This window comes from Xiphophorus couchianus, chromosome 1 (genome assembly GCF_001444195.1).
Source record: "Xiphophorus couchianus chromosome 1, X_couchianus-1.0, whole genome shotgun sequence".
In the NCBI taxonomy this organism is placed as follows: domain Eukaryota; kingdom Metazoa; phylum Chordata; class Actinopteri; order Cyprinodontiformes; family Poeciliidae; genus Xiphophorus; species Xiphophorus couchianus.
Genome location: NC_040228.1, coordinates 21939225 through 21954979, shown reverse-complemented (window position 1 = coordinate 21954979; position 15755 = coordinate 21939225). Strand labels below are relative to the sequence as shown.

The following is a 15755-nucleotide window of genomic DNA, read 5'->3' as shown; positions in this document are numbered from 1 at the left end:
TTTTAAAAAGTGACCAAAGTATTGTTCTGTGACATGTCTGAAAAAAGTCGTGGGTGTTTTAATACGCTTTTGTAAATGTTGAGAATGCAAATGAAACAGATTGTAAGATAAATTTTATAATGTTATAAAGTAAATAAATATAATGTAACTAATGTTCAAAAGGGTTATTCTCTGCTGTCTGGGTTGGTATTTATTGTAATTTATTATGATAGGTGACTATTATTGATATTTTTATTAAAATGCTAAAATATAAGAAAGAAATCTTTTAAAAGATAAATGGAAATATATATAGAAAAATTAAGTCTAAATTATGTTCAAAGTGTTAAATCCAAACTATGTTGGAGAATTTTTACCTAGTTTTGCGGATTTTTGGCAAAATGTGTTGCTTTTAAGTTTTAATCTGGCATTGTGTGTATATGTGTTTATGTAATTTGGGACGAGATTTAGTGCTGACAAATTGTATCAACTGAGAATTAACATACATCACCTTCATATGCAGCACATTTTGCAGTTGTGACCATCTTTTTGATTTTATTCATTGAGACATTTTGAAGCAGCTGATGGGTACCGGCGGGCGAGGCGGCATGCGGCTCGGGCGGTTGCTGAGGCAAAAACTCGGGCGTGGGAGGAGTTTGGAGAGGCCATGGAGAAAGACTTCCGCACGGCTTCGAGGCGATTCTGGTCCACCATCCGGCGTCTCAGGGGGGGGAAGCGGTGCAGCACAAACACTGTTTACAGTGGGGATGGTGTGCTGCTGACCTCTACTCGGGACGTTGTGGGTCGGTGGGCAGAGTACTTCGAAGACCTCCTCAATCCCACCAACATGCCTTCCACTGAGGAAGCGGAGCCTGGGGACTCTGGGTTGGGCTCTCCAATCTCTGGGGGCGAGGTCGCCGAGGTGGTTAAAAAGCTCCTCGGTGGCAAGGCCCCGGGGGTGGATGAGATCCGCCCGGAGTTCCTTAAGGCTCTGGATGTTGTAGGGTTGTGTTGGTTGACGCGACTCTGCAATATCGCATGGACATCGGGGGCAGTTCCCCTGGATTGGCAGACTGGGGTGGTGGTCCCCCTGTTCAAAAAGGGGGACCGGAGGGTGTGCTCCAATTATAGAGGGGTCACACTCTTAAGCCTCCCTGGCAAGGTCTATTCAGGGGTCCTGGAGAGGAGGGTCCGTCGGACAGTCGAACCTCGGATTCAGGAAGAGCAGTGTGGTTTTCGTCCTGGTCGTGGAACACTGGACCAGCTCTACACCCTCGGCAGGGTCCTGGAGGGTGCATGGGAGTTCGCCCAACCAGTCTACATGTGTTTTGTGGACTTGGAGAAGGCGTTCGACCGTGTCCCTCGGGGAGCCCTGTGGGGGGTTCTCCGGGAGTATGGGGTACCGGGCCCTTTGATACGGGCTGTCAGGTCCCTGTATGACCGGTGTCAGAGTCTGGTCCGCATTGCCGGCAGTAAGTCGGGCTCGTTTCCGGTGAGAGTTGGACTCCGCCAGGGCTGCCCTTTGTCACCGATTCTGTTCATCACTTTTATGGACAGAATTTCTAGGCGCAGCCAAGGTGTTGAGGGGATCCGATTTGGTGGCCTCAGGATCTCATCTCTGCTTTTTGCAGACGATGTGGTCCTTTTGGCTTCATCGGATCGTGATCTGCAGCTCTCGCTGGAGCGGTTCGCAGCCGAGTGTGAAGCGGCCGGGATGGGGATCAGTGCCTCCAAATCCGAGGCCATGGTCTTGAGCCGGAAAAGGGTAGAGTGCCTTCTCCGGGTCAGGGGGGGTGTCCTGCCCCAAGTGGAGGAGTTTAAGTATCTCGGGATCTTGTTCACGAATGGGGGAAGAAGGGAGCGGGAGATCGACAGGCGGATTGGCGCAGCGTCTACTGTCAAGCGGGCGCTGTACCGGTCCGTCGTGGTGAAGAGAGAGCTGAGCCAAAAAGCGAAGCTCTCGATTTACCGGTCGATCTACGTTCCCACCCTCATCTATGGTCATGAGCTTTGGGTCATGACCGAAAGAACGAGATCGCGGATACAAGCGGCCGAAATGGGTTTTCTCCGTAGGGTGGCTGGGCTCTCCCTTAGAGATAGGGTGAGAAGCTCAGTCATCCGGGAGGGACTCAGAGTAGAGCCGCTGCTCCTTCACATCGAGAGGAGCCAGTTGAGGTGGCTTGGGCATCTGGTCAGGATGCCTCCTGGACGCCTCCCTGGTGAGGTGTTCCGGGCACGTCCCACCGGGAGGAGGCCCCGGGGAAGACCCAGGACACGCTGGAGAGACTATGTCTCTCGGCTGGCCTGGGAACGCCTCGGGATTCCCCCGGAAGAGCTGGAAGAAGTGGCCGGGGAGAGGGAAGTCTGGGCCTCCCTTCTGAAGCTGCTACCCCCGCGACCCGACCTCGGATAAGCGGAAGAAGATGGATGGATGGATGGATGGAGACATTTTGCATCCATGTTAGAAGCCCTGCAGATTTCTATAGAGGCATAAGGTTGATTTTTGGAGGACAGGACATTAGACATGCAACCTCAAAGGGACGTCTTTGCTCTGTGTGTGTGTGTGTGTGTGTGTGTGTGCGCGCGAGCAGCAGGAAAGCAGAGAAGGGCCTGGAGTGCAGCGGAGAAGGAGAGCGTGAGGCGGAGAGGGAGGAGGCTGTTCTCATCAAAAGAGCTCTCAAGTTAATGAGACCCCAAAGCCCTCAGACCCCCACAGCTCCACACACAGAAACAGAGATAAACAAGGAGCCGGAGGGAAACGTCTACTGGATCTGAAATGACGTGGCGGGAGGTGAGGATTCTCATTTAATGCTTGGATTTGAGCAACAGGAAAGTTGTACATTTTCTTTATAATTCATAAGTATATTTGGAATAAAAGTGGCTGTTTATGATGATTTAGTTTTATTAGCTGGAAGTAATTTGTAATTTATGAGTTTATGCTGAAGCTCCCGGTCACAGGCTCTTGATGTGACCAAATTTATCTCAGGTTTTTGATATATTCATGTTTGCTTTTAAACAAAGATTTTCAAATTATTCCAAAATTTGGCACTTAGTTTTCCCCTTAAAATCAAATCTTTGTTTTTAAGATCCTAGAGTACCAACTGCAGTACAAGTAAAATGTTTCTCCGTTGCACTTGGTTTGAAAGTCCTGCGTCCTGAAAACTCAGAACCATATTATTTTGTCTATATCACAGATCAAGATATAGACAAAATATAGCTATAATATTGCAGATATGTAGAATATGAGCAAAAACAAAGAAATCCTGTTCTCATTTTGTCACAATGATGGACATTCTCTAAAACATAAATACCAGCTTTTGCTGAAAAAGCAAAACTTTAAATCACTTTTCTATTTTTCCCCAGTTTTTCTACAGGGAACTAAACCAGATGTGCCCAACAAATGACCCAAACAACTCAGGCCACACTTTGTTTACTTTGGATTTATCAAATCTTGTTGTAAAACTGTAGATCACAGCATGATTCTCTGTTTATCATTTTATAATCGATCATTGCCTCACTCCTAGTTAACCTATTTTTTAGGAGATGTTTGTCATTATTTTATCATTGTGTCATAAATGAGACCTAAATCAGGATATGTTTAGCAGAAACATGTATTAGCCTGTTTGAAAATCCTTTTTGTTGCATATATTTACATTTCAAAGTCCCCTTAATATTTTAGCAAACACATATTTACAAACCTCTGACTTTCAACAACATTTTAGTTTCGTGTTTTGATTCATTTAGTCATAAAAATTGAATAGAAGAACTAAATACAAGCTAACTTTGTTCATGTGCCCTTTTTCCGCCGAGGAGCTCCGCAGTAGGCAATTCTGGAGTGCCGTCTTAGCAGAGCTGCTTGGCACCCTGGTGTTAGTAAGCGCCGTGCTGGGTGCCTCTGTTCCAGGGCCCGGCGAGGCCCCAGTGGGGCCCCTGTATCCAGCTGTGGCAGTGGGTGTGGTCATTATTTCACTGGCACACTGCTTTGGAGAAATAAGTGGAGCGCAGGTAAACACCGTACAGCGACATTTAGAGAACAGATTTTTATTTTTTTCCACAAAACAGCCAAAAGGATGTTGAATAAATGTGATGAAATTGTCCATTAAATTAAAAGTTGGTAAAAACAGAAGATTTTATGTAAAGTAAACCAGTTAGTAAATAATTGCAGTTTCTCTTTTGGCTTCTGGTTTATTGATCGAGTGCTTCAGTAATGTCACCTTCCTAAAATGATTACCTGATTTTTTTTTTTTTAACCTAAATCATCAAATGGCAAAAAGTGGAGTTTTTGTTGTTGTTGTTAAAATCACTTTAGGCAAAAAATGGCTTAGGCCATCATTTTAGGAAGGTAACAATAATCAATATCAGAATAGAAATAGTTTAAAAAAGAAAGCAGAAAATATAGTTTTCCATTAATTAGACATACACACATGCATGTTTTTGATAGAATCATAAAATAAAAAATACACTTTGTGAAATCTTGTAGTGAATGCCGACAGTGAGGTGAAATTCAAACATGCTGAATTTGATTTTATTAGAAAGTAGAGAAGCAGTTTGTGTCTGTGTGTCTGACCAGGTGAACCCGGCTGTCACGCTGTCCTTGCTGGCCACCCGGAAGCTGGACGCTCTGCGGGGGGTTGTTTACATGGTGGCTCAGTGTTTGGGGGCCTGTGTAGGGGCCTCGGCCCTCTATCTGGCTCTGCCCCTCAAAGCCACAGCTGAGCACTTTGTTAACAGGGTCAGTTTGCAGAATGCAACTCAGTTTCTGCTAAATATTTCTCATACTTTTCTTCTTAATGCTTCCTCTGTCTCGATTCCTCTTAAATCACACTCAGGTTCCTGCAGATTTGAATGCAGCGCAGGCTCTGTGCATCGAGGTTCTGTGCACCTTTCAGATGGTTTTCACCATCTTCTCAGTGGAGGAGCAGAGACGGAAGGAGAGCGTGGAACCAGGAAATCTGGCCATTGGACTTTCTCACACTGCTGGAGTGCTAATAGGGGTAAAAAACAAAAAAAAGCTAGACTCCTGGTATATTTGTTTACATAAAAATTTTGAATTTTAATAGATAGACCAACAAAAACTATCGCATTATTATAAAACCGAAAGGAAAGAATGCTAAAAATTTCAGAATATTTTATAAAACAATCTGAAAAGTGTGGAGTGCATTTGTATTCAGAACCTCTTTTCAAAAACTGTAAATGGGGTTTTCCTCAGGTGTCTCACACACCACATTCAGATTGTTATTTGTAATATCGCATACAAATATTATATTACAGTTTGTTTTTGCTTTAATTGAGAAAGGTTTGCCATTAAATAAATACATCACACCACCAATTAACAACAACAACTGTGTGTTAGGCCCGTTTCTCTGGTGCCAGTATGAACCCGGCTCGCTCCTTGGGTCCAGCCATCATCACTGGATTCTGGGAAAATCACTGGGTAAGACACACTTTTCACTCTGCAGCGTGGAGATGCTTCATATTAACTTTTTAAAAAATGATTTACAATAAGTAACTAAATTTTTATTCTTTCCTTTAACTTTTTATGCTGCATTAAACAGGTTGCATGTAATGTGCTACAGGCAGTGAGAGTCATTAAATAATTAGCAAAGATTTATTGCAATCTAATATGCATAGTGAGGACAATGGTCGTACAAATGTGTGAATTTTGTTCAGTTCACAGAGAAAATCAACCTTAGCTCCTCCTCAGGTGCGGTACGCTCTGCTACTCTGTCATCCACCTACAGGTATACTGGATCGGTCCGATCATCGGCGCTCTACTGGCCGGAGTGTCCCATGAGTTCTTCTTCGCCCGCAGCGCCTCTCGCCAAAAGCTGGTGGCCTGTTTGACCTGCAAGGACATTGAGATCGTTGAGACGGCCAGCATGACCGGCTCGTCTCTGTCCACAGTCACTCAGAACGCCATGAGAGCCAAACATGCCAACAAACAGGAAAGCAACTGAAGACGGACGGTGGTTTCGTCAGGCTTCGATGGTGATGAGCGATGGCAGGAGCTGAGTTACCAACGGTTAAGCTCCTTAAACGTCCTGTGCCAAAAAAAAAACACAAATCAGACTAATGATCTGAAGATTGTTGTGTAATAAATAAAAACAAATCTGGTTATGATAACTTGCTTAAAACAGAAGAAAACCGTATCACAATCTAAGAGTTTCATATCAGTCAATATCAATAATTATTGATTAGTTTTTTTTTGTTCTAAATATCTGAAATCCTGCCAAACTGGTGGTGTGATGTTTCTTGTTTTTTTCCACAGTTTTTTTTTTTATTTTTAAGCAGTTAAGAGACAAAATGGTGGAACCTTAATCTGCTGCTGCGGCAGTTACGCAACAGGTTGTTGCTAGGTAACCACAGGTTACTCAACAGGTTGTTGCTTGGTAACCAAAGAGTGAGTGAGTGAGTTAGTTGATGTCACCAGTCTTGTTTATCTAGCAGTGACAGGTTGAGCGGCTAAAGGCTTTCCTCTGCCTAACTCCCCCAGAATGCTGTGCGGTTCTGAATCAGAGTTTGGTGAAGTTATTGGATATTTTATCAGACTTTCTATTGAATTTGACTTTGAAGAATTTGTCCTTTGACCTTGAATTTGCCCATTACTGTCTTGTTTTGGTTAACCAACAATCTTTTCGTAATTTTCTTAATTTTATTTCCAAATCTTTAATGAAGATGATGGTGGAAAAAGGGATTTTACATTAAATTAAGAAAACCCTGAGCATCCTCTTCATGAGACTCATTTTTACTGAGAATCATAAAACTTCCTAGGCTACAAAAAATAAATCATATTTTTGTCATTTTCACAATAAAAAAAAAGATAAAACCATTTACATGACATAGGATAAGTACTGCCTTTATTGCCATATATGAAGCTGGAAGCTAATGTTGCTAGGTTCAGTATTCTCTTTCACATAATCAGAATATGTAAATAAAAAAGGGACTAATTGAAATCCTGCTGAATAACAGCCTGATGTTTCCAGATGCATCTCGTGTTTGTGATCGCTTTGAAATGCTAAAGCGGCTCTTCGCCGGCGCTGTGGGTTCAGTGATGCTCTCAAACAGTCCGTCCACGTCTGTCTCTTCTCATACGACCTGCTATTCACAGGCAAATGGACCTCCATACCTCTGTTGTGGTCCAACAGGGAGAACAGAATAAGCTTTGTACTTTAAAATGGAAACAACGGGAGTATGAGCACAGTTTCTGAAGAAATGTTTTGTTTTCGTAAAACCTTTAAGAATTGTTGTTTCTCGGTATTAACTGATATTTATCTAATTTCTGTTAGATACTAGCTGTTTTTATTTCTAGATATTTTTCCTATGACAAACACAAAAATCTACGTATGTCTTTTATTGAGTCATTATATAACACAACTCAATGCATTATTGTAAAGAGGAGAAAAAATGATGCGTGGCTTCAAGATGGTTTCAGAACCAGCTTTTATTGCAATAACAGCTACAAGTCTTTAAGATATATGTTTCTACCAAATCTGCATATCTAGAGAGAGAAATGTTTGTTTATTCATCTTTGCATAACAACTCAAGCACGTCCCATGTTTCCACACGTCTCATCTCTGGTTTCATCAAATGATGCAACAGTTTGGGACGTTTTGTGTTTTAAATTGTTTGTATCAGGCTTCTACTAGTACCGTTTGCGATCAATTGCAACTCCAAAAATCTGATTTCACTCACGTTTGTAATTGGAATATTGATCATCAAAAGACTGGACTTTGTTGTTATTTGTGTTGAATAAAAAAGTTGTTTTGTTATAGTTTCATGTTATTTAGTTTATTTCTGGTGAGTCTGAGGAAGCCTTTGATATTCTCTTTACTTACCTTTCACCAAACTGAACTTCACCGCCTTTTTTTAATGAACGATCCAAATATAAATAATCTGAACTGAACTTGATTTATTTATGAAACTATTTGGAAAAACATGAATCCTTTTCCTTCTGCTTCACAAATTCTTTGTGCTGGGTGGTTACATGAATACATAAAAGTTTGTGGTTGTTACATGAGAAAATGTTTAAGGAAAACTTCTGTAAGACACTCTTAAAGACCGACCCTTTAAAACAAGTCAATGTAGACTATTATTGTAAAATCTTTAAATAAAACTCTTGCCATAAATGAGCAATGCTCTTACTGTGTATATTCTGTTTGCACATATGCCCACACACTCAGAAAGGCTTGCAGTTTTACAACACACTACATACAGGAGTTCACACACACACACACGCACAAAATGCACAATATCTACCACAGGACCAGCATTGTGTGTGTTCTTTCTGCCATGTATAAAAGGCAGTTAAAACAACAAGATCAGCGTTCTGCATTCATCACCGCCAACACACACTAGCAGCGACGGCTCTCTGCTGCTCAGCTCTGGTGAGCACTGATGTTACTCAGTGCCGCTGATCCCCCTCATCATGTCTCTACAACACACACACACACACCCCGAGTCCACTGTGATCAGTCAAAGTCTTCTGCCAAACACAGAAACTAGCAGTGCTTTGGTTATTTACTCGTGGGATTCTGGTTGACTTTCTGGTTTGCAGCTCTGTTGGCATTCTTGGTTTCCTTTTTGCACGAATCACTTTTCTTTACTAAATACTGTTTGATTTTAACAGGGTTTCAATCACTTCAATCATCACATTTCATCTTTAGGTGTGTGTTATTTTTAGGTTATTTTTGCTTCTGTTGTTCATTTTCCATCTAACCGTCTCTTGCTGTAGCAGAATCAACCAAAACCCAGATAGTCAAGTACAGGTTTTAGATTTTGTCACCATTTTTAATCCTCAGCGATGGTTTAACTGTCTGTAAAACAACGGCAAAGTGAAGCTGCAAAACATTCCCCTGAACTTCACTGCATTTGTATTTTTGTCTTGTCTCTGAGCATATGTAGCGACCTTGCTTGTTGCAAACAATGGTTTCACAGGGTCAGGCATTTCAGTGTTAGCGCTGTTAGCTTTGGGCGTTTCTGTGTGGGGCCCCAACTGTATTATCTGCATGTGTGTGTGTGTGTGGGAGGGGGGGGGTGCGCGTGTGCACACAAGCATGCATGTCTCGTTGTGCACAAGTGTGTGCTTTCTGCCCTTGTCCATCAGAATTTATATCTGCACGTTGTGACAGTTATGATATGTCAACAGATGACATGTGCCCTCAAGAAAACCTTCTCCTCTGAGTTTCAGCTGTTCCTCCCAGTGGAGGTTCGGCTCCGCTTCTGATCTGAATATACAAAAATAACCCTTCTTGATCCTATCAGTTGTCTGAAAAGATTTGTTTTTCTAACATATACTTCATCTGATTTGGCTCTTTGGTGGTTTTAGTGGAAGTGTAAGAAGAGAAGCAACAAAAGGGGTTCAGTTAGTTTGATTTAGGATGTTTAGCGCTGCAGTACCTCACCACCTCCCCACCCTCAGCCCAATAGGGGAATTATTACGTCACCTGGGGCCTCAGGAGGGGGTTTTATAAAGCGCCTGTCTGGCCCCTTTCCCTCCCTCACAGAGGCTAAAAGGTCCACTGGACGTCTATCACCGTCTGTGCTTTACAATCCCCAAGTTAGCATTGATGCCCACCTACTTTTGAATAATCTAAGCATCTTTGGTCTGTACTCACATCCCACATCATCTCACACCTATGTCTTTGCCACAGGTGGAGAGAGGTGGCAAGCAGCTGAGTTGACTTTACCAGCGTAGTGCACAGTTTGGTAAAGACCAGCAGAGTCCAGATTTGCGTTGAAAGCGGCTGTTTTTCAGCTGACACTACAACAGGAGATTTTTTGTTGTTTTAGCTGTTTCATGAAGGACTGAAAAGGTAAATTACCTTTTCTTGAATCACCAACACTCTTCTCTTGACTAAGAACTTCAAGCACACATCATGTGGGAGTTTCGGTCTATGAATTTTTGGCGGGCGGTCTTCGCTGAGTTCTTCGGGACCATGTTCTTTGTATTTTTCGGCATGGGTGCCGCCCTGCGCTGGACCACCGGGCCTTATCACGTCCTTCATGTGGCCCTGTGCTTCGGTCTGGCGGCCGCCACCTTCATCCAATCCATTGGCCACATCAGCGGCGGCCACATCAACCCCGCGGTTACCTTTGCCTACCTTGTCGGTTCACAGATGTCGTTTTTCCGTGCCTTTTTTTACATCTTCGCGCAGTGCCTGGGCGCCGTGGCGGGAGCTGCAGTGCTGTACGGGGTAACGCCTGGGAACATGCGAGGCAACATGGCAATGAACATGGTAAATATCAAGGCTTAATGTTCAATATCCTATGGGTCAAACATTTGCTGCATCTCTTAATTTTTGTGCCTCCAGCTGCAGCCTGGCATGAGCCTGGGGATGGCCACCACAGTGGAGGTGTTTCTCACCTTCCAGCTTGTTGTCTGCATCTTTGCTGTGACCGATGAGAGGAGAAATGGCCGTATGGGATCAGCAGCCCTCTCCATCGGCTTCTCTGTCACTATTGGGCATCTCATGGGGGTGAGAGTTGCAGGAAAAGGGTAAAAGCAACACAAACTTGTGCACATAGACAATCTTTAACAAATGCATGAATTGTGTTTTAGATGTACTACACCGGTGCTGGAATGAACCCTGCCAGATCTTTTGCCCCTGCAGTGCTCTTCAGAAACTTTATCAACCACTGGGTAATATCTTTATTGTCATTTATCATTTTAAGAATTTTGATTGATCAATGTCATGCTAAATTCTGATTAATGATGTTTAACCAAAACTTTATGTATTTCTGTGACTGTTAGCTTCACTATTTTTTCCAATGTTAGTTTATTGAGAGCATCAATAATTACCCAAAAAATTGAAAATATAATTAAATGCAATTACTGTGTGCAGATTAGTGATTCAAATCCCACTACTTTATGTAACTAGTATCCTAAAGAAGCATATAGCACACAGGTATGTTCTTTCAACAGCCGTTTTTGTTTTCCTGGAGCTAGAATTGCTGTATCAGCCACACAATTACCTAAAAAAAGAAATAATAAATACTTAATATCATGACTTTAGTCCTTACCACAATACTATAAAATATGGTGATAAAAAAATCTTAAAAATTAAATAAATATAGAATATAATATATATAAAATAATAAAAAGAATAAATATAAAATAAAATAAAAATAAAAAATCCACATCGACTGTATCTATCTATCTATCAATACATAAATAGATAGATAGATAGATAGATTTCTAGCTAGCTACCTAGTTAGCTAGAAAGCTAGCCAGCTAGCTCGAAACTTTCTCTAATAATAAAATAAACTAAACAGATACATATATCCACCATTATCCAAAAATAAGATTACATAAAATTTATTAGAAAATCACCTAAAATATAATAACAGACAGCCGTACAAGTGTCTGCACAGCTGCGAATGGCATCGTGTAGAGCTCAACCATTGACAACTTGTATGTCATTTCCTGCAGGTGTACTGGGTTGGGCCTATGATCGGGGGTGCCATGGGTGCCATCTTTTACGATTTCATGCTGTTCCCCCGTATGAGAGGTCTCTCAGAGCGCCTGGCCACACTGAAGGGAAGTCGACCCCCCCAGAGCGAGACTCAGCAGGACACTCGAGGGGAACCCATCGAGCTCAAAACGCAATCCTTATAAGCTGACCCAGTCCCCGTTTCTCCGATTTTGGGAGTCTGGGGACGAGGGACAAATCCCTGAGCTACGCTGACCCCCACCCACCTCAACTGTTCCCTCTCGACCTCATGCCTTCACACGCTCCTCTGTACAAGACTAACCCAAAATGTTCTCAGATATCCTAAAATGTAGGTTCACCACCTTCAACCTCAGCACACAACGAGAATCCTCAACCCCCCTTCCCCCCACATAGTCCTCTTTCTGTACTTCCACCTGGACATTGTGCTTTTTAAAGCCTGCACTACTAGCTGTCTCGACTCTTCACCGCCGTCTAAGATGCAGAAGGGTGAGGAAAGCCTGATATCAAACCGAGTGGTGAGGGTAGAAGGGTGTTAGAAAGTGGGAGACGGGAGCAGGATGAAGGTCAGAGGGAATTATAGAGATGGGAGTAAAGCGGGAACTGGGTTTGGATATGACAGAGATGGGAACGCTGTCAGTTTTAGGTTGTGTTAGAACAGTGAAGATGGGCTTGCTTTTCAATATTCATCCGAGCTTATCTCTCTTTTTTTCAGACACAAGATGAGGATGTAAAAAAAAACAAAAAACGTTTGATTTTAACAGGGTTTCAATCATTTCAATCACCACATTTTATCTGTTGGTGTGTGTGTTTTAGAGAGAAAATGTGAAAGAGATTGAGAGCGAGAGAGAGAGAGAGAGAGAGAGAGAGAGTGTGTTTGGAAGTGAGTGTGTGTATATGTGCTTACTTGTGTGATCAAGTTTGCAGATCAAGTTGTTCTTATTTTTATTTTCATAACCACTCATCTGTTTTGTACCATTACCTGTGTTCAGTTTGTCATGCCATGATCATTTCTCTTCTCCCACCTGCTTGATGTCTCACAGTTATTTGCTATTTTATTAATTTTTACATAAATCATCTGCTTTTTTTGTTCTGAACCAGCATAATCCACAACAGATGTTGTATCCCAGGCATTTGGTCTTCTTTTAGTTATCTGATTCGTACTGGGAGCACACGGTGTTTCAATAAAAAAACAAAAAAAAACAACATAAAAAATCTAAACTTTACACAAATGTTGCCTCATTTTTTTCTTTTATTTTAACCTGCAACTTTTAAACATTTGAAGTACATTTCAAAACAGCGTGAAAATAAAACTTCAATGTATTTTTATGTGACAGACTGTTGTGGACAGTGTTTTTTCCACGACACAGACCAACACAAAATAGTTCATAATTGTGAAGTAGAAGGAAAATGAGATCTGGTTTATTAATTTTTCTACAAATAAGAATCTGAAAAGTTTTCATTTGTAATCACCCCCCTTTACCAAAATACAGCCCAAGATAAAATCAAGACACAGTCCCAGATGTCCCTGTATGCCACACAGCTAAAATAAATATTTAGTTTAGCTGAAAATAGTGGAAAAATGTGCATTATGTTTGGTTTAACTAGCTCTAGTGCCCTTTGTGCTGGTCAAAGAGACTCAAAACTTGACTTAGACAAAAGCCAAGAGCTTTCCCTTTTAGATGATACCAAGCCTCTTGCACGATACCAGAGATGTTTGGTATCATACCATGAGTCAAAACCGGACATACACCAGCCTCAAAAAGCAGAATTTATCCAAAGCGGTTTCTAACTTCATGAGGTGATAACTATGACTAAGCTATCACTTTGAAAACGCTATCATACTAAAAATATTCATATAGAAACATGTTGTTTAAAGAAAAAAAATGTAATTAGGGTTTGCCACCATGAGTTGGACCAAAATTATGCTGACTAATTAAATCAGTGGTACTGCCACATAGGCCATGTTTCTTTTCCCTTTTGCTGCACAGTTATTCGCCACTTTGCATTGGTTTCTCACTTTATGTTGTGCACAAACCAAAATTATAAAGGCATCATAATGGACGTTTGGGAGAGTTTAAGTTGCAATGTAAGACCATGACCAGAAGAGGGCACAAACAACACACAAAAAGCCTTAAATAGGAAATCGAAGCACTCAGTGACCTCAAACAAAATAAATATGAATAGTGGTGTTTATGGTACACTATTTTGGAAAATATTAAATTAATGTTCAGAAAGAGGGGAGGCTTTTTTGACCCTGAAGCAGCTGTGATTTTGGGTAGATGCCACATAATCCAGGCCCCAGGAGCCCAAGATCTACAGCTACAGCTGGAAACGGGCATCAGTCAAAGCTTGTAAATTAAACAGTATTTTGAGTTTGATTGCAAACATTGACAAACCTTTTGTTTCTTTTAAATATTATGTTTGTCAGCGGTCTTGATAAATAATTTCTCAGGCAAGTAACAGCCAGAATGACCAATTTGGAAAATGAAAGAACATTTTTATAACTTTTACTGTACAAACGAGAGATAATTCCCTAAAAATCAAATGAGAGGCTGTAAAGTTTCCTAAAATGTAGTTTCAAAATAGAATGAGGCAAAATAAGCTAATATAATGGCTTTTATATTTCCAGTGCTGTATTACATCTACAGCTCTGGAAAAGACCACTTAATGATCAGTTTCTCTGATTTTACTTTTTATACGTATATGTTTGAGTAAAATGAACATTGTTCTTTTATTCTATGAACTACTGACAACATGTCTCCCAAGCAAAAATTTTACATTTATTTGCAGAAAATGAGAAATTGTCAAAATAACTAAAAAGACGCAGTGCTTTCAGACCTCGTATAATGAAAAGAAACAAAGTTCATATTCATTTAGAGAAAACAATACTAATGTTTTAACTCAGGAAGAGTTCAGGAATCAATATTTGGTGGAATAACCAGGAGGATTTTAATGGGATTCATTGCAGTGGGCCTTAATTTTTTCCAGAGCTGTACATCTGTAAGTTAATATTTGCTTTTATCAAATTGTGGGTTCTTAAGATAACGCAAACAGGCTAACTAAGAACATACATGCTCTGAAATTCGTGGTAAAATTCAGACAGAACTAATTTAGCATCATATTACATCACTTCCGCTGTCCTGAATGTTTTGGATGCATCCTTACTCTAACACACCTGAATCAATGATTGGTTTATTACCAGGCATCCAGGAGGAAACAGAAACTAGGACAAACCAGTTAACAACTAAATCAAAAGCTTAAAGAAGGAAAAGGGATTTTATAAAACAGTGTAGAATCATGATATATAGAAGTGTCCAGCAAGTTGGACTCCACTTCTAATTCTAGTCCCACAAATCCTTGATAATGCAAAATTACAGCTTTCCAATTTTTGTCATAGCATATGCCAGCTATTTATTGGTCTGATAACGACATGAGACTGTTGACAAATTGAATGCTGTAAAACACATATAGTATATATTTTAAACCTATTCACCTACTGTACATTTGCACTATAAGAAACTTATAGTGCAAAATACATTTGCACTACTTCATATACTATACATTTGCAATGTATAGTTCATGAATCTCTAGGCTGCTGCAACAGTTTCAGTAGATAACACTCATAGTTACCAGAGAACTAAGAAACCGAGAGCCACCCACTTCAAACATTCATTTTTATTTTGCATATTTGTTTAAAATCTGACATATGGCTTGGTTTAGATCACTAACATTGGTGCCACAGTCTTCCACACCAGAAGACTCCATTATCTTAGCTAAAGAACCTGTCATATATAACATAGCAAAAAGAAAAAAAAAACTGGACAATGGTACAAGAGGCTGGATGAGAGCTCTGCAGTATGCTGCAACGCTCTGAGTCCCATTCACACATACAGGCTACCAACATTCAAACACACGTTTCAATGCCCTCCACATATATTGGCAAACCAATATCCTTACCAGATATTTTGACTAGTTTTTTAGTACATTTGAAAGCAAGAAACTGGACCTTGTTTTAAGTCAATTATTCCTTAATATTTATGAAAAAGTACTAGTTAAAAGTGAAATAATCCATCAGTGGACATTTTCACTTAAGATGGAAAAAATGTCTTGTTTCACTGGCAGATTATTTCACTCATAACTGGTACTTTTTAAATTTAATATTAAGGAATTATTGACAAAAGCTCCTATTTCTAGCTGAAAAGTTGCTTGTAAATTAGTTTTGTCTTATTTCAAGTTGACTAAGATATTTGCACTAGAAATTGGTTTATTTGAAGTGTAATAAGATATCTTCACTAGAAACCAGACAAAAAATAATTTCTGTTTTTACAG

General features: G+C 40.7%; 2 protein-coding genes and 1 long non-coding RNA gene across 4 annotated transcripts; all 3 read left to right on the top strand.

The window, feature by feature from the left end:
- Window positions 1-2673: 2673 nt before the first annotated feature.
- Window positions 2674-6090, top strand: LOC114143474 (aquaporin AQPAe.a). 2 transcript variants are annotated; one of them, XM_028015678.1, is made up of 6 exons: window positions 2674-2767; window positions 3790-3981; window positions 4547-4708; window positions 4806-4970; window positions 5330-5410; window positions 5718-6090. In XM_028015678.1, the coding sequence occupies exons 1-6, from the start codon at window positions 2753-2755 to the stop codon at window positions 5931-5933; spliced, it is 831 nt and encodes a 276-aa protein (XP_027871479.1). In that variant the 5' UTR covers window positions 2674-2752; the 3' UTR covers window positions 5934-6090. The 2 variants fall into 2 exon arrangements, with proteins under 2 accessions (XP_027871479.1, XP_027871391.1); XM_028015590.1 differs by having other exon boundaries at window positions 2686-3981.
- Window positions 6091-6201: 111 nt separating this feature from the next.
- LOC114143588 (uncharacterized) lies at window positions 6202-8105 on the top strand. Its single transcript, XR_003595279.1, has 2 exons — window positions 6202-7333; window positions 7373-8105. It is a non-coding gene; the product is annotated as an uncharacterized LOC114143588 (long non-coding RNA).
- Window positions 8106-9480: 1375 nt separating this feature from the next.
- Window positions 9481-12472, top strand: mipb (major intrinsic protein of lens fiber b). The gene is made up of 4 exons (XM_028014775.1): window positions 9481-10211; window positions 10287-10451; window positions 10535-10615; window positions 11405-12472. The coding sequence occupies exons 1-4, from the start codon at window positions 9852-9854 to the stop codon at window positions 11588-11590; spliced, it is 792 nt and encodes a 263-aa protein (XP_027870576.1). The 5' UTR covers window positions 9481-9851; the 3' UTR covers window positions 11591-12472.
- The last annotated feature ends 3283 nt before the right edge of the window (window positions 12473-15755 follow it).

Bases quoted from the DNA above. Each gene is read 5' to 3' on its own strand.
- mipb (XM_028014775.1), top strand. From the start codon at position 9,852: ATGTGGGAGTTTCGGTCTATGAATTTTTGGCGGGCGGTCTTCGCTGAG. The intron at 10,212-10,286 runs GTAAATATCAAG...TTGTGCCTCCAG, and splicing joins GCAACATGGCAATGAACATG to CTGCAGCCTGGCATGAGCCT. The intron at 10,616-11,404 runs GTAATATCTTTA...CATTTCCTGCAG, and splicing joins GAAACTTTATCAACCACTGG to GTGTACTGGGTTGGGCCTAT.
- LOC114143474 (XM_028015590.1), top strand. From the start codon at position 3,766: ATGTGCCCTTTTTCCGCCGAGGAGCTCCGCAGTAGGCAATTCTGGAGT. The intron at 4,709-4,805 runs GTCAGTTTGCAG...AATCACACTCAG, and splicing joins CTGAGCACTTTGTTAACAGG to GTTCCTGCAGATTTGAATGC. The intron at 5,411-5,717 runs GTAAGACACACT...ATCCACCTACAG, and splicing joins GATTCTGGGAAAATCACTGG to GTATACTGGATCGGTCCGAT.